The sequence below is a fragment of the Leucopleurus acutus genome (genome assembly GCF_964270905.1).
Source record: "Leucopleurus acutus genome assembly, chromosome: 2".
Taxonomy (NCBI): Eukaryota; Metazoa; Chordata; class Mammalia; order Artiodactyla; family Delphinidae; genus Leucopleurus; species Leucopleurus acutus.
The window spans coordinates 44,410,491-44,429,136 of NC_139143.1; the positions used below are offsets into that span (position 1 = coordinate 44,410,491).

General features: G+C 48.7%; 1 protein-coding gene across 1 annotated transcript in view; it reads right to left on the reverse strand.

Moving 5' to 3' along the window:
* PLXNA2 (plexin A2) overlaps nt 1-18,646 on the reverse strand; it is a gene marked incomplete at its 3' end in the record, with an annotated part of 215,866 nt that overhangs the window by 47,160 nt on the left and 150,060 nt on the right. The window contains exons 10-12 of the mRNA XM_082832378.1: nt 12,642-12,842; nt 10,912-11,008; nt 7,061-7,251 (exon numbers count right to left, since the gene is read on the reverse strand). Of these exons, the coding sequence (XP_082688504.1) occupies nt 7,061-7,251; nt 10,912-11,008; nt 12,642-12,842 (489 nt within the window). The remainder of the gene's footprint in view (nt 1-7,060; nt 7,252-10,911; nt 11,009-12,641; nt 12,843-18,646) is intronic.

An 18,646-nucleotide genomic window follows, 5' to 3' on the forward strand; every position in this document is an offset into this window, starting at 1 on the left:
GCTAGGTGCCAGGTAAGCACTCAGTGAACGTTATCTATCATTTTTTCTCATTACTATTTTATGATTAAGAAATTTGGACAGAAGCCAGGTCAGTTGAGGTCCAGAGGAAAAGTGGCTTCATTTTTATAAGCATCCCAGGAGGGTGGAGCCTCTGGGTGTTGTTCTTGGTGGGGCTCAGGGCAGGGGCAGAGAGCCGACCTGCGGAGGGGAAGTGCCGGGTGTGGAGGTTGCCCAGCATGGTTTTGGCTGCCTCTCGGACGGGCCTGTGCAGCTCTTGCCATGTCTCCAGCAGGCTGTCAGCACCCTAGGCTGTGCTCTTAAGAGGAGATGGGAGAGACTGACGTCAGATCCTCCCAGAGCAGCCAAGGGAGGGGGGGGTCCCAGAGTAGTCGCCCCAGGGTGAAGTATCCCCAACTGATGGTCACACTTTGTCTGAAAAGCTCCTGTGTCTGAGATTGGGATCGAGAGGGTTCTGCCCTGAGCATCCCCCTAATCAGGGCAGGCCAGCGAGGACAATTGTGGGTATGTAGACAGCTAATCCTCCCCTGACTAATCCAGTTACTCCTTTCCTGTTGCTTAGAGTTTTCCTGACTTTAGAGCAGTGATGCCAACTTTGTGCCTGCAGATTTTGATCTCAGCCTGGCTCCCAAAGGCACCTGGATGCTGGATCCAAGATGGCAAACTGTCACATTCTTTTCCAACTTGGTGTGTGTGTGGGTGTGAGCGCGCAAGCACATGTGCATGAGAGCAAGCATGTGCACACTCTTCACGGCAGGCTAGAGCCCAGTTGACGAGCCCTGCAGGAATCTACAGCATCGGCGACACCAGCTCTCCTACCCGGCATGAATCCTTGCTGGCTCTGTCTTAGCTGATAGTACATTCAAAACCTAATTGTTATCTCAGCAGAGTAACTCCATTATTCATCCTGACACCATCCCCCGTTAGCTGTTTGTTGCAGTGATGTTATATTAATGAGCCCTGCAAATAAATGAACGGGAGATCAGAGGGCCGACTTGTTTCTCAGGAAAGCTGGCTGACTTATTTATTTATTTGTTGGGAACTTCGCAGTGAGTCGCTCTGGCCCTGGGCAGGTGGCTCCTGGCTTTTCCTGCCGAGATTCAGTGCAGTCTTATGGATAAATACTTGTAAGCGTCCAGCTTTCCAAACAGTTTCACAAATCCATTTGCATCTGAGAGAATCCAGGAAAAGAATCTACTTTAAAATATTTGGTATACACACTACTATATATAAAATAGATAACTAATAAGGACCTACTGCATAGCACAGGGAACTCTACTCAATACTCTGTAATGGCCTATATGGGAAAAGAATCTAAAAAAAGGAGTGGATATATGTATTGCTGTACACCTGAAATTAACACAATGTTGTAAATCAACTCTACCCCAGTAAAAATTAAAAAAAAAAAAAATTGGGCAAACGGAGAGCAGGAGAAAGCAAGAGCAATGGATCATCTCAAACTACCATCGCATCAACGATTATTTATGCTTGATTTTGGAGGGCAGTGTTGGCGGTTTTCTACAATTGGTTTTCTTTCCCGGTTACATGTAATTAAGAGAATGTTAAACAGAATCAGTATTCCCTAAACATGGACAAGTGAGGTGTGGGGGAAGTTACTGAAGTTAAATTTATACAGTAAAAGCTACAAGGTGGTCCTAGGTCCCAGTACTCCTAGGACCTGGCAACAGTGTGCTCTTACTGCGCATTGTGTTAGGGGACGTCAGAAACACACAGGAGCGTTTCTTGGTAGCCAAAGGGTGTAGGTTCCTGGTCACTCCCTGAGGACCCCTACACTGGGGATTCGTCCCTTGCATCCCAAGCCTGCTTTGCCTTTACTGCACCCTGATCTCCGTTCTCACCTGCAGGCATGAACCACCTGGGCCTCATCCTTTGGGCTCTCCCATCAGGCTGAGATGCTTGTGAGAGTAACATTCACTGTAACCATCATCCCATTGATAGACACACCCAGAAACCAACCAAACCGAGTCTGATAGCTTTAAGAAACACATGTAATTAAAGTAACACATCCCCTGGACAGGCAAGAAGTGATTGCCCTAAGCTCAAAAGTGCCCCCAAATGGTCTTCCATTTTTCTCCCCCACTCATAGGAATAAGTGTGGACTTAATTATCTTTAAGAAGACAGGTGACGGTTATTTTCAGACTTGAAAGAGTAGCCAATGTTCTCAGTTTGTCTGGCATCTCCTGAGACCTTCCAAGGGGATTCAGATCCTGGGCACAGATGTTTTGGGGGTGGGGTGAGGTGGGAAAGTGTATAGCCAGGGAGTACTTCTCCATCCATCTGACCAAGAGAAGTAGCATCAAGTGGTGGAGCAAGTCTGTATTCTGGAGTCAGAAGGGTCTGGTTCTGAATTTGTTTTGTCACCAACCAGATGTGCAACTTTGGGCAAATGACTTACTCCCCTAAGCACTGTTTCCCCAGCTCTTATAGCCATCTTGCAGGATTGCAGGGAGGAGTAGGTATGTGGAATACATCGGTTCTGGCACAGAGTAGTGTCTTGTTAAAGAAAAGCTATTAGTATTAAGGCTCCCAGAACTAAGAATATGGCTTGTCTGTTCATGTCCTTGGCCTGAGGTTGGTGTCCTTATCAGGTGTGGAGGCCTTGGTCCCTGTTACAGTTCTCTTTCCTAATAGAAGACAGCTGCAAAGGGTGTAGATTAGAAATCTCTGTCCGAGGCCCTTTAAAAGAAACAGAGCCGCCTGCAGGGCAATCAAGTTCCAGCCTCTTCCAGGTGGCCAATGTTCAGGGATAGGCTGGTTGCATCCCCCTGCCTCCCCACCCAGGACTAATTTATCCACGTGATAACTTCCAATCTTAGCACAGTGCAGGGCATAGAGCAGTCACTCATTACATGAATATTTAATGGATGAATCAATTCCTTAGAACCATGGCATCTCCTCCTTTTGCTCAGAATGTTCTGTTGTGGGTTGAATTTTATCCCCCACAAATTCATATATTGAATCGCTAACTCCCATTACCTCAGAATATGACCCTATTTGCAGATAGGGTCCTTATAGAGATAATCAAGTTAAAATGAGGTCATTAGTGTGGGCCCTAATCAAATATGACTGGCATTCTTATTTAAAAAAAATTAACTGGAGACAGACATGCACACAGGGAGAACGCCACGTGGACACGAAGGCTTAGACTGGGGAGTTGCTTCCACAAGCCAAGGAACACCAAAGATTGCCCCAAACCACCAGAAGCCAAGAGAAAGGCATGGAACAGATTCTCCTCACAGCCCTCAGAATGAACCAACCCTCTGATATCTGGATGTTAGACTTCTGGCCCTCAGAACTGTGAGAAAGTAAGTTTCTGTTGTTTAAGCCCCCCGTGGTGCTTTGTAACTGCAACCCTAGCAGACCAATACACTCACTTTGAGTGGAGACCTCTTTCACGCGAGCTCCAAAGCCCCTTGGTCCTTTCTAAATTTCTTTTCCCAAGAACATGTTCGATCTCTTTCCCCTTTCTGCTGGATGCTGCCCACTCACAGTTTCTTGGGAAATGTTTTCTCTGAGTTTTCCTTTCTCTCTAGGGGATGGCTCCTAACATCCCCCACTTTGATGTCGCAGCAGGTCCTGAAGCACATGCTGGGAAGGACAGAAACATGGCTTCCTGGCATCTCACAGGCTTTCCAAACCTCTGCACGTTGTCTCCTGTACTGGGGGTTGAACAGGTGACAAGTGCACAGACACCCGGGATGACAGCTGGAATGGGAGCAGCCTGGGATGCCTCCCACAGGGGACAGCGTCATTAGCACACCAAGGGCTGGCTGAGAAGCAGCAGACGGTGAATCCTGAGGGGGTCCTAACCTGAAGATGATGCAAACTGGGAAATTCAATCTGCTGTAAGACTTGTCCTACATGGAGCTGCCATAAGAGATGGGTCTCTAGGGGAGGAATTGGTTGCTATGGAGACAGTTGGGTTAGCAGGGGTTAAGAAAGAACACAGCTGTTCATCCAACTGAGCTTGAGCTCACTCCTTTTCCTAAAGTAGAATTCCTTTGAGGTCATCTCATTGATTTCCCTGCCCCTGGGCAGGACAGCACCATTCCAGTCCCTACTGGTTTCCAGCACTGGACATTCTGCTGCTCCCAGTAGCTGTCATGGGCCATCAGAGAATCCTTCTCTTCCCCCTCAGGAAAGATCTTTGTAGTCAATGGCTTCTGTTTGCACGTGGGCATGCACTGAGGGGGCTACACATTTTGCAGATAAGGAAGGGCCAGAGACAAGAGGGAGGTATGTATAAAAGGGCACAGAGCTCGCAGAATTCCCTGTCCCCGGGCAGGACAGCACCATTCCAGAAAAATAAGATCTATGCCAACATCAAGGAATTAACCAAGAAAACTGAGGTAAAGAAAATGAGTTGATTCTTCTTAAAAGTTACTTTTAAAAAATTATACATTTTTGGTAACAAATGCCATAGAAATGAGGTTGTCTTCTTCTCAGCACATCCCACGGAGAGGTGCCTGAGGTTGATTCTTCCCGTAACTGGTGGTTAACTTTGATCACTCGGTTAAGGAAACTTAACCCTTTAACCACTGTCTACCAGGTTTCTTCACTGTAAAGGGTATATGAAAGTATACTGAACTATTTTTCTTGTTGTAATTAATACATATCTTGTGGGGAGATAGCTTGAGGCTATATAAAGATCCTATTTCTCATCATACTTTCACTTGCTAATTTTAGCATTCATTGGCCATTCTTGCCTGAAACAATGATTACTGTGAATTTTGCCAAATGGTGATTTTCTATTTCCCTAAGTCCTTCTACACTTATGAGTTGGAGTTCTAGTATAAAGAGGAGCTTCCTCTCTCCCACATTAGTTATTAATTTATTATATCAATAAGGACCATAGATTCTTATATTATTCTCTTGAGTATAGTCCATTAGTATTATAATTTATTTTCTTGCTTACATTGCCCCAGATTTGGCCACTAGGGCCAAATCAAGTTGGCTCCTGTGTCCTTTGGACGTGCACCCTACAGTTTTTCTGGTGTTCCTTGACAAAACTATATAACCTGAATTTAATCATGAGGAAACATCAGACAAATCCCAGCTGAGGGATGTTCTACAAAGTAAGGGTCCCGTGCTCTTCCACAGTATCAAGGTCATGAAAGACAAAGACTGAGGATTATAGCACTGCGCAGCCATGACAATGGAATGCCACATGTGATCCTGGATTGGAGCCTGGACCAGAAAAAGGACATCAGTGAGACGACTGGCAAATGTGAATAAGACATGTGTATTAGATGGCTTTATTCTATCACTGTTAATTTCCTGATTTTGATCATTGTACTGTGGTTATGTAAGATGTTAATTTTGGAGAATCTGGGTGAAGGGTATATGAAAGTTCTTTGTACTATTTTTGTACCTTTTTATAAGTCTGAAATTATTTCAAACATGAAAAGTTAAAAAAGTGAAAAATGACTTTTATAAGGAGAGGAGGATAGATTGGGGGTGGGAGGTGCAGGATGAAAGTGAATAAAACATTCCAGCCCTGTCTCCTCCAGCTCACATGTGCTGTCCAGAATGCTGTCCCCCAAGTGTCTGGAGACACGGTGTGGGTCTGTCTCTCTCCCAAGATACTCTTTCTTTCTCCACAGCCTCTACTTGAAAAACACCAAGAGGAGACCCAACTGCTCAGGGCCTCCAACTCCTGGTGCTATGTTCCCTGGGAAAATCAATTACAGCCTAATTACCTCAGGGGGTTAATTAGCATCGTGTAGCCTGGGTGTCCTCTGCGAACAGAGCAGCCTGTCAGTCCTCGGTCAGCGAGCAGGGGTGGCGGAGGCAGAGGTTTCTCAGGGAGAAGGCTGCCTCCTGGCTGGGCTGGGGCCCCTGCCAGTCAGAGAGGAGACAGGGCTGGGGCAGCAGCCGGTTGTTGGAAGTGAGAGGGGCTGATGGAAGCAAGTCCTTGCCTAAGCTCCCCTGTACCAGAGGTGCAGAGGCAGCAGCAAGAAGAATTACAGAACAGAGCAAGTTCTCAAGGCAGCCGTTGCTGGAAATCACTAGAATCAGGGAGAAGGCATGGAGCCCTGAGCTGCTCAGGGAGCTAGCTGTCTGAGGGCAGGGAAAGGGATAGTGCGTCTGCTCAGGGAAGAGGTAGAAAAGGAGCAGCCCCTTCTGCTTTTTTTAATAATTTTTTGGCCAAACTGTATGGCTTGTGGGATCTTAGTTCCCTGACTAGGGATCGAACCAGTGAAAGCCCGAGTCTTAACCACTGAACCACCAGGGAATTACCCCCTCCTACTTTCTTAAACATGCAAATCACAGTGGTACTTGCCCTGGCCGATATTCCTAGTCACCATAAGGAACATGCAAGTAGTTTCAAAGCACAAGTGACAGTCGGTGAATAGGGAGCAGCAGAGAGTGTTGAGCACATATTGCAACCGAAGTTAAATACAACTATTCCTCTCCCCGGCCATTCAAACTCCAAGCAGCTGCATGTTCATTCACATTACCTATTCATCTTCCTTTGCAATTGACTATTCAGGAAACATCATTTTTTCCAGGGTAGCTAATTACCTATTTCTTTCCATTAAAATGCACAAACAAATTGGGACCCAGGGTAAACCCGGGGAAATGGCACGATGGCTAATGCAGTGCCTGCTTTCACTTTCTTCCTCCATTTTCAGCTTTGCAACTCTGAGCTAACTGCAGCTCCTGAAAGCGCATTTCTGCTGAGAAAAGCTAAACCTGTTTTCTGAAACGTTCACCCGCCATGCAGCTGATTTCTCGTCCCCACCTGCCTCAGCCAGCCTGGCAGGGAGGCTGCACTGGCTGTGCCTCCTCGGTGCCCACCGACGGGCACGCACATTCGTGCACGGGCGTGAGGACACACTTCCATACGCTTGGCATTTACGCCTGGACACAGGCCATCGAGACACCCGTGAGAGGCTTTACACACCCTCACATTAAACTCACTCTATGCCAAGAATTCTTCCGTAAAGGCTCAACTCCCACTGCCCTGGGGTCAGCTCCCAGCCATCCCATCCCACTCTGGGAAACTGGGGGACTCACCTCGGTGATTTGGGGGTTGGAGCACTTAACATTGTGGCTGGACCAGTCAAGCCAGGGGCTGGAGGGGCTGCTACAGTGCTGCTGGAGGGTGCACCTGCGCTCACCGCTGCACCAGCCACACTCGAACTTCCGGTCGGCCTTGAGGCAGAGGCCACAGCTCTCCCGCTGGGCTGCACACTTGTAGAGGTGGACTGCAAAGAGAGGAGGGGCAGTCACAGATGGGGTTGGAGAGGACGCCTCACAATTTACCCCCTTCTTGCAGGCGTGATAGAAACCTCCCTCCATCCATGGATAACACCCATGATCATCATTATCCCTGCAAGAATAATTGATGGGGAATTAATAATAAATTGAGCCTCTTAGCAGTCGTTTAAAGGCACTACAAGAAAATATTATTTAAGAGTTCTGGCTCTAGATTAAATTGGATCAGGGCTTTAATTGTGGCTTCACCACTTCCTAGCAATGTGACAAAGAATTTAACTTCTTTCAACGTTCAGTACCTACTCTATAACATGGTGATAATCATTGTTTTTTGTGAGGTTTGAATGAGATGTTGTATATTCAGTGCTTAGCACAGTGCCTGTAACATAGCTGATGTTCTGTACGTGCTTATTATCTTTTTTTTGAACTCAAACTACATTCTTACGCTGCTGCTTCTCTTTCTGCCACATACGGCCCTCGCTGAAAGAGGTAAGGACTGATTTCCCCATTTCAGGCAAAAAAGAAGCTCAGAGAGAGATGTAATGACTCTTGGAGTTTACTAAGGTTAGTGCCCCAAGCTGGGATTCTGCAGATCCAACTCGCTGTGCCGCTAGCACTCAGGTCCTGAGAGGAGAGAGGCACACAGGGGACTGGGTGGGTCTGGGAGAGGCATCAGCTGGGGCTTCAAGAAAGGCCACATGCCTGGCAGAGTGGAGGCAGAGCTGATAAGGAAAGATGGTTGATGCCATCCTGTTCATGGCCCTGTGGATGGAGCGGATATCCCCAGAGAGGGCAAACTGGCTACTTAACAGGTCACTTTTGGAGTCTGCAAATGCTTTTGCTTTTGTCTCCTACCCACTTAGAAGCCCTAGACAGGCCAGTCGGCAGAACTGTTTTGTGAGCCCGAGGCTTGGTAGTTGTCTGCTGGAGTTTTGAATTCAGAGTCCCAAGTAGAAGTCTTCAGAAGCAGAATACTTAGAAAGTCATTTTTCAACTCTTCTGGTCAAGCAGACGTAAGCTCTCAGGCCTGGGCGGCATGCCTCTGGAGCTCAGGTACGTGCCCCAGGGTAGAGGTATTTTTTTATTCTTCCATGCGTCCCCATTCTACTCCTCTGCTCTGCCAAACATTCCTCAGTCTCAGCTGCAGGGGCTATACTGAAACATCCTCATGCCTATGGCTTCTTATGGTAGCGGGCAGGAAATGGGAATCTTAAAATGAGCAAATCCACATGATGCATTTATTAATATGCAAATGGTCCACATCTAATTTCTCATTTGATCCTCATGGTGACCCTGAGAGGTGGGCATCTTTTCCCCCATTTCCCAGATAATGAACTTGGGACACTGAGAGGAGCAGTAATTAGTCTGAGTTCACATAGCTATTGGTGAAAGAGCCAGGATTCGAATCCCAGTTTGTTGGATTCTAGAATCCGCGTCCTTAAGCACTGTGGCCTCCTCCACCCAACACGGTGCCTAATCTCCAGGAACAGCTGGGATCTGGGTGGGAGATGAATGTGAGATCGCCATGGCCTGTGCATTCAAGGAGCTGCTTAAAAGTTGTCAGGCGCCACAAGGGAGGGTTCCGATGCCACAGCTCGGATGTGGCTGTTTTTTCTCTAAGCTCCAGGTGCAAAGGCAACCTCTGGGAACTAAGCCCAGATCCTCAGCAGGGGAAATGTCTATCTCTTAGCACTGAGAAAATTTGGCCTGGGTACGAGGGGAAATAGAAAAAATCTCCCAGCCTAAGTAGCACTGATTTTCATGGCAGCATCCGGGACAGGGACCGTAGCATCTGGAAGAGATGCTGAAGCACTTTCAGGTCCTCCTGTGGCCTCAGTCCCTCTTTCTGTGCCCATGGGGTGACCCTCGGGCTGAAGGACAGGCTTGTGACAACCCTAGCTACTTGAAATGTGGTGGAATGTGGCTCATGGTGGGGGGCGGTGATAGGGTTCTACGGGAAGGAGGTTTCACATCCCACAATAGCTGGAGCCACTGGGAGGGAGGACGGTGATGTGGTTAAGCATGGGAACTCCAGAATTAGACTGTTTTGGTTCAAATCCTGGCTCTTACTATTTGACTCTTGGTTCATTTTTTTTCTTTTTTCAACTTCATTGAGATGCAACTGACAGAAAAATTGTGCAATATTTGAAGTGTATACTGTGATGATTTGACATACATACAAAGAGTGAAAAGATTCCTCCCATCTAGTTAATTAACACATCCATCACCCCCATATCTACATCTATATGTGTGTGTGTGTATGTCTATATACGTATATATATATACATATATATGTGTTAAGAACATTTAAGTTCTACTCTCTTAGCAAATTTCAATTATGTAATACAGTGTTACCAACTAGAGCCACCATGTTATACATTAGATCCTCAGACCTTATTCATCTTATAGCTGGAAGTTTGTACGCTGTTACCAACCTCTTCCTATTTCTCCAACCCCCTCAAACCCCTGGCAACCACTCTTCTACCCTGGTTCTGTGAGTTGGACATTTTTTTTCAGGTTCCACATATAAGTTATACTACACAGTCTTTGTCCTAAAAACATGGAATGCTTTGTGAGTTTGCAGCATCTTTGTGCAGAGGTCATGACCTCTGCATCATTCCAATTTTAGTGTATATGTTGCCAAAGTGAACAGTCTTGGTACATCTCTTAACTTCTTTGCATCTCAGTTTCCTTATCTATAAAATGAGGATAATACTGGTACATACCCTTCAGAGTTGTTGTGATGATTAGGAAAATAATCTCAAATAAACCACTTAGTGAGTGCCTAGCCAGAGTGCTCATCAAACTGGAGTCACTTTTGTCATTCTTGAGAGCTGGGAGGAATGCTGCACTGGGGGCAGCCTGCCTGCACCCAGGAGGACCTCCACATGGGTGTGTAGGACACGAATGAGGTGGCCTCATGGAACACCCCCTCCTGCATCAGCCCAGCTCCTTCCTGAGCTTCCTTGCAACAGCTGTGCCCTCGAGTCAGCAAGCTGGTCCCTCCCGTCCACCTCAGGACCAGGGGAGCCACCTTTCAAACCTCCCTTGTGCAGTGACTGGGGCCAAGGACAGGGGAACCAGAACCTGATTGGAAATAATATCTCCATTTCCAGGGAAACTGGCAGGACATTCCTGCCTGCTGCTCTCCTGGTCCGGTTCCACAGACACTTCAAAGTCTCCGGGAGCCGAAGGAAAACGTGATGAACCGGCAGCCACCCGGCGGATGCTCTGGTTGTAATAAAACAGGTTCCCAACAGGACTGCTTTGATGGCGCCAAATGTTGCTTTAGGATCCTCTGAAGAGTTACGCTGACAGAGGCAGTGTATTATTCACGGCACAGCAGCTGGCCGGCTCTGATCCTTCCAGCCCCAGTTTTTCCCAGGGTCACGGAAAGATCAAAACTCTACCTGGGGGCTTCCCTGGTGGCGCAGTGGTTGAGAGTCCGCCTGCCGATGCAGGGGACACGGGTTCGTGCCCTGGCCCGGGAAGATCTCACATGTCGCGGAGCGGCTGGGCCCGTGAGCCATGGCCGCTGAGCCTGCGTGTCTGGAGCCTGTGCTCCGCAACGGGAGAGGCCACAACAGTGAGAGGCCCGCGTACCGCAAAAAAAAAAAAAAAAAAAACTCTACCTGGAAGTAGCTGCTTACCTTTCAGGTCCTGAGGGTTGTCAATGATGAAATTGCCGTTCCACACCACGGCAAAGTCCACGGCCAGGTTGCTCATGTCCATCCCGTCGTACTGGTACTGTGGGGAGAGGGGCAGAGGTACACGCTCACGAGGCTTTCTATCACAGGGGGGCGGGGATGCTGCTGCTATCTCAGGGGACCAGGAAAGAAACCAGGGGCTCTGGTTCCCTCTGGGCTGAGAGAGGACCAGAGGGAGAAACAGGAACCCCGTGCACCGTTCACATTAACCCTATGGTGTCTTCCCCCCGACTGCTAGTCACTAATGCCAACAGGATCCAGCTCAAACCCCTTCGTTGGCATTCAATACCCCCTATAATCCCATCCAAGCTTAGCTCTCCAACCTTCTCTTCCACTTCTCCTCCAGAATCTTTGAAGCGCCTGTCTCCAAGCACACCCACCCAAGCCCCTCTCTGTATGTGTTCAGTTCACGTCTCCTAAGAATTCTTCGCTCCCCCGACAGCCTCCACCCTTCACCACCTTTACTCTCCTAGTCTAGCTCAGACTCACCTTCCCCAGATGTCTTCTCTGCCATCCCTCCCAGCCCTCCCCAACCTCTCCGTCCCCTGGTGTTTCTGTCTTTAACCAGGCACTTCCCGGGAGCTGCTTTGCATCTTTTCACATGGAAGTCTAGTCTCTTTAGAAAGTCCACATGCCGCTCTGTAAATCCCACAGCGGTGCCTCGGTTGGTTGGCCAGGCCCTGTGGTGGCCCTTTCTTTCTGCACGTGAGCTTTACTTTGGTCAACAGTTCACTAGGGAAAGTGCCCAGAGCTTTCTGGGCACAGATCTGATCAGCTCTGCCATTTAAGGCCCCCAAGCTGTAGCTGGGAGTGGACTTTCTCCCATGCTGATCCCACCGAGGACTCTCAAGCCCTCAGACACATCAGAAACAGCCCCACTGGTGGCCCAGCCCCTGAGCCTCTGTGGGAATCCCCTCTGTGGGGACTGCCCAGCCTGGCCACGTAGCTCCCAGGGCCCGTCACTCCGGCCCTTCCTGCCACCTTCCTCCCTTTGTTGTGCTCCATTGCTTTCTCATCTCCCACCCTCCCCGGGTGCTTGGCGGCCTTCTACCGATTACAAATTTCATCAAGTGCCCATGACCGGGAATCTGACAGCTCCCTGATAAGAGGCCCAGATTCTCTTTATCTCTCCCGGGCGAATTACCTTCCCTCAGCACCTCTGTCACCTTTGTCACATCCCCCCCATCTCCCAGCTGACCCCCCAGGGAGACAGGGAGTTAGCAGATGAAAAGATCTTCTCTGGGCTATAGTATAATTAAACACCTCGTGCTTTCTGTCTGGCATTCGGGATTGGTGTAACCCTTGCTGCTCTTGGAGCTCACAGCTTCCTCCTCCTCCCTTCCCCCCTCCCCTCATGCCGCTCTACTTCCACTTGCACTGATCTCTTCTGCAGCTCTCCTCCCGCGTGGTGCCCTGCCCTCCAGTGGATCCACTCCCTGAATGCGGACAGGGTTTGGGGTCAAGTTGACTGGCGTTGGCTGAAGTTTCACCAAAGGCCAAGAAGTATTCTTTCAACTCAGAAAGGGCACAAAGCTCTCAGCTTATGCCAGGAGACTCCTCTGTCCCTGGAGACGTGGGTCAGCCTGTGGACCCGGAGGGTTCTGGAAGCCGGGGCAGGTCAGGCTGAGGCCGTGGCTCAGGTGTGAGAGAAAGCCCGGCCCTGGTGCTCTTACCGAGCTGTTCTGGCACTGGACGCTGGAGCTGTTGAAGCGCAGGGCGGGGACCCGGTGGACGGCTCCCTGTATGTTGAGGACACACTCATAGCCTCGCTGGCCGGACTGAGGCTGGGGCAGGTTTCGAGCCTTGAGGGTGATTGGTTTTACTTCCCCGACGGGTATCAGGATCTCCTCCGTGGGCACCAGCTGGGGACAGTCCTGGGGAACAAGCAGAGAGCCTCCGTCTGGTCTGTCCTGGCTCATACCTCCCTGCTCCCCAAGCCCAGGCGGTGGACAGGCCTTCCATGTCAGGCCATAGCCTCTTGCATCCAGGCGGGCTGCCCACAAGGATGTACCTCATTTAAGGGGCACATGGAGTCAGCAGGGAATATGAAATCTATCTCTTAGCTCCCGGGCCTCGATATCATCATCCCCGTCCCACAAGTAGTCCTGTATCTGCTGTGTGTGTTACAATTTAGGAATTAATTTTCAAGCCCCGCGTGGCAGGTTGTGGATTTTATCTCCTGAGACACAGGATAAAAGATGCTCCACACGTCCCTGTCCCCAGCCTGGACCCCCCGCCTCTGGGTTTCATCTGTCCCCCAGCTCCTCTTGCACTGTCCGTGCCCAAGGCGATCTGTTATCGGCAGCCTCAGCTCCCCAGCGCCGACTGAGTGGCCTTTCCAGGAGGTGGCTCAAGCCCTCCCAGCAACGTTCTAAACACTCGCTCTGGCTTTTCATCCCACTTCATTACCAAGCCTTGCATGAAGACCATATCGCTTTGGGAAACAAAACAGAAAAAATAAAGTCTGGTGTGGAGGCGTTGTGGGAAGGACCATGAGAGAGGGAGGAAGTGAGGAGGACAGTGGTGCTCCTTAGTTCTTCTTCTAGAGGCTGCTTCTCCACCAGAGGTCAAACGACCACCTCTTGACAGTTCCACCCCCTGCCCATTTTCTCCCTCTCCAGGAAGACATTGCCCAGTGGCCTCTGGCAATGAGAACACACAGCCTCCTCCATGTGCAATCATTTCCCATCTCCGGGGATCAACTGGGCAACGTCTTGAAGGCACCCCTTTCCCTGTGCCCTTCCCCTCCGTGGTGGTGGTGGTTCTCAGAGGGAGGCTTTGGGAAGGTGTGTGTGTGTGTGGGTGTGGGTGTTGGTACGTTGCTACCCTGCAGAGGGCGCTACTGGCATTTACTGCCGGGTGTGGGGCAGGATGCTGAACTTCCTCAAGGTGTAGGACAGTCTGGAACAATAAATGGTCCCTCTCCCAATGCCATAGGCATCCCTGGTAAGAAGCCACAGGAATGTGAAACAATGGACTGCCTTAGCCGTGGGCTTCTCGCTCAGTGTGGGCTTAGGCAGGGGCCGCAGGAGCAAGCCCTTCCCTTCATGATTTGGCCCCTGCCTCCTTCTTACCCTGTGATTCTTGGGCATCGTGGTCCAGCCATACCACGGAGGAATTTAAGGTTAGTCCTGAGGGACCATCTCTCTCACTTATCAACCTCTGATCCTTTGAAGATGCTTTTCTCTCCACCAGAAACATTCCCCTTCCACCCCCCGAATCTTCCTCCTGGCCCCTGACTCAGCCCTCTTTAGCTGACTACCTCTTTATTATTATTTTTTTTTCTTTTGTGCGGACCTCTCACTGTTGGGGCCCCTCCCGTTGCGGAGCACAGGCTCCAGACGCGCAGGCTCAGCGGCCATGGCTCACGGGCCCAGCCGCTCCGTGGCATGTGGGATCTTCCCGGATCGGGGCACGAACCCGCGTCCAGTGCATCGGCAGGTGGACTCCCAACCACTGCGCCACCAGGGAAGCCCTGATTACCTCTTAATTAGCCTTTAAACTCAACGCTGCAGCTCCTTCTTTGTAAAGCCATCCCTGACCCTTTCCCTGCACTGGCCCTCAGGATGGGTTACGGATACTCTCCCCGATCGCATTTAGCCCTCAGAATTGCAGTTTCTCATTGACTTGTCTTCCTTATTGGTCTGTGAGCCTTGAGGATTAGGCTGCATCTTATTTGCCTCCGTATCCCCAGGCTTTATCCAAATTCCTGACATGTAGTCGTTGCTCGTGGGAGGGTAAATGGAAAATAAGAAAATAAAGCAACGGACAAAACGATCTCAAACTTTCTATTTGGCTCCAACTTCCTAGATATTTTAGAGATGAGGTAAAGTCCTGCCTTCTGAACATCTTGAGACTTGAGCAGGAGTTTGATTCCCGAAGCTGGGCTTGGGAATGGTCATTGTTTCTGGAGTCACAGGATTACTAAATTGGAACATCTATATCTATTAAGGAATCCTGAGGATTGATGAAAAGCTGGGTCCAGGAGAAATTTCCCACAGAAACCTATCTAGGAGGGTCAGGCGGAACCTCACGGGTCACAGTGCCATCCCTCAGTGACTGCATGTGAGGATATCAAGCAGGAGAGTTTTCCACAGGAGACAGGAGCATAAGGCAACCCCAGAACAGATGGGTCCCTGTTTAGAAATCAGTCACTCAAGCTGCCAACTCATAAACTTGCTCTTTACTGCACTTTTACTTTCAATCCCCACGGGCACTCTTGACAGTCTTTCATATATTTATAGCCAAGGGAAAAAAAAAATGAACACCACTTTAGGGAAACCCAGGCTTCCCTTTGAAAAGGAGATACTATTTCCTGTTAGTGGCTAAAAAACTCCCATTGAGTCTAAAAAATTAGAATTCAAATTTAGACTAGAAATAAGGCTGAGGTATAATGAGGGTGTGTCTGCGTGTGTGTGTGTGTGCATGTGTGTGTGTATACCTGTAAGAGAGAGAGGGAGAGAATAGATATTCAGAACCAGAACTAGTGGATAGGGATCTGGGGATTAATGGGAAAAGTTTTAGCAGGAGCCTGCGGGACGGCGGCGGTGGCGCGGAGGGCAGCCAGGACAGCGTTGCGTGGTGTTTTGGGGTATGCACGTGGTACTCACGCAGTGGCTTCTGTTCACCGACAGATGAGGACAGATGCACCAAGGAGGGGACACAGGTTCGAGCCATGGTCCGGGAAGATGCCACATGCCGCAGAGCAACAAAGCCTGTGTGCCACGGCTGCTGGGCTTGTGCTCTAGAGCCCGAGAGCCACAACTACTGAGCCCGCACGCCTAGAGCCCACGCTCCGCAACAAGAGAAGCCATTGCAATGACAAGCCCGCGCACTGCAACGAAGAGTAGCCCCCACTTGCCGCAACTAGAGAAAGCCTGCGCGCAGCAACGAAGACCCAACGCAGCCAAAAATAAATAAATAAAATAAACAAATTTGTTTAAAAAAACTATTAAGAAAAAAATTGTTAAGGACCTCAAGAACTTTTGTTTACTGTATTAGAAATTAAAACTGAGGCAGTTTTAAAAATTAAAAAAAAAAAAGAACTAGTTGATATATTGTAAAGGGTGACCAGTTGTTTTTTCATCTCTAATGAGTTCAGAGAACAAATTCAAATTTCATGAGCGGAGTCTTAAAGATGTACTTTTGGGAGTACAGTGTCTTAGGTTAGTAAACAAGATTGCAGAATCCTTTTAACTATGACATAAAATATATATATGCATGTGTATATACACGAACACACAAATACACACTCCCCACACACCCTCATTCTTTGGGTTGTGCTGTCTGGTCCAGCCTGGAAGTTGGAGAATCATAAGGAGACTTTATGAGTACTTTTATGAGTTTTTTAAAGAGATTCTACAATTTTAGAAAAAATTCCCATGGTCAGACTTTCAGACTTTTTGGGACTAAATTGAAGGATGATGACTAGGGGCTTTCCAAATGCCTAAACAGGCTTCCAAGATTGCCCCAGGAGAAAAGAATGCCTTAGGCTTTGCTTGTTTTTTGTCTGTTTCTCTCAGGCCAGATGGAATAGCATCCTTCCTTCCCTTCTTTAGGGCAAAGGGAAGACATGGCTGGTGCCCAGGTACACTCTCTTCTCCCTAGGAAATACAGGGATATACAGACTCTTTGGGTTGTGAGATTGTTTTGGTGAATATCTTGAGGGAGCAGCGAGTCTTAGGTGGAATGGCAGTGGTGAGGGCTGAAGGCAGGTGCAGGAGAGCCGGCAGCCTGAACATTGCCAAGCTGTTGGAACTTCGATACCTCTGGGGCTTTAGGAAGGTGATGGGTTTCATTAGCTACAATAAGGCCACTTCCAAGCTGTTTGCTTCTGTGAGTACACACCCATGCATGCACACAGTTCCTGTCCTAAGAACAAGAGAACAAATAATCATGGTAGGCTTCTTCTGCAGCATGTGAAGACTGTTGTGAGCAGTGTTAGAATCTCCATTGCTTCTGCAGACCCGCCCAGTCTCCTGAATGACCTCGGTAGGTCATTTTACTCCGCCTTCTGCCTCTAGGCTAACTGGCGGCAGGATGGCCCTCCTTGGCAGCAATCTGAGTTGCTATCGAGATGAGCAGATGTCCTGTTGGGGAACATCCCAGGGGAGGGGTGAGCTGCGGAGGAGGAGACGCGACCGGAGGAAGGGCAGGACCCTGGCACAGCAGCCCTGCGTACGGACCTTTGGGCCGCATGATCCACCCTGTTTAGCTGTTCTTCTCCAGCTTTGAGCGCTGGGGACACTTCAGCCCTCAGAAACGACTTCTCCCATGTGGAAATGACATTATCTTCACCAGCTGGACTTCAAAGAGACAGAGCAGCCAGCATCCTGGGAAGCTAATCGGATTTATTTGGTTCTATCTTTCCTCTGGGACAGGGCGTAAAGAAGATATGTGTATCTACATCTCACAAGGCCTGGTTTAGCCATGGAGGGAGATGAGCTTCTAAAGCTGAAAGCCATACATACTCCTGCGCACACCCACTTGCAAACACCATGTCACAGCTTGATCCGGTCCAGGGAGGCCCAGATTTCTGGGACCCCATCAGAGATCTGCTGTGCTCTGAGTGGGGGAAAGGTTTGGCTCGTTACCTTAAAAGAGCTCAAGAGACGGTTCAATTGAAATTCAGCTTCCTCATCTATCAAATGGGGCCTGTGAGACCTGACAACCCTAGACTGCAGGCAAGAGGGACATGAAGGTCTGTTGTAAGTGGTGATAAACTGGGTTAACCATGTTAACATGGTTACTTCTCGCATGTGTACGTGAACACAGGGTCGGAGGACTTCAACATCCTTAGAACCAGCTTGGGAACATTGAATCATGACTTCTGCATTTATGTGAGGATCATAGGAAAATGGTTTAAACTTATCAACTTATTCATCTATAATAGAATCCTCTTCATAGAGTAGTTAAAATTAAATGAGATAAAAATGTGCATGTATAATGTTGTATATATAATAAGCACTCAAAAAATGTTAACTACTAATACTTTTATTTTGAATTGCATTCACTCTAGCACAGTGGTTCTTGGTTATCGGGACTAAGTGTGGGATTGGTCCATCAGCCCTCTGGAAAGAAGTAGGCAGATTCATCTCATGTCCTGGTTGCCTTTGTATCTGGAAGTAGCACTACTGACCTGTATTCCATGGGCAATTTCTGCATCTGTGGGGATGGATTTGTGAGGGTCCCTCATGGCCAACGGTGCAGGGCTAGGTTGAGGTTAGACCCACAAGTGTGGCTGCGACCGTGGAAATAGACAAGCGGACCAGTTCTGATTTTCTGGAGAAAGCATCCTGTACTCTGCCTTTTTGGATGCCTGAGTTCTCTGTAGCCTTGGGCAAAACCCCCAATTTTTAGCATCTTGGTTACTACATCTGTCAAATATGAATTATGTGAAACTGAAGGTCTGTTGTGAGAATCAACTGAGATGCCATATGTCAGTGGTTCTCAATCTTCAGCCTAATCTGGGATGAGGCCCAAGAATTTGAATTTCTAACAAGTTCCCAAGCGATGCTGATGCCACTGGTCCCCCCATCCCCCACCCTCCTGTCACATGTGAGAGAAATGCAAATGTGTGATACATTAATGTTACTATACACATCAATGGAGCTAATCAGTTATACATTGCTTCTAGGAAGAAGACAGATGTAAAATTTTGATTCAAAGTTGGGGAGCC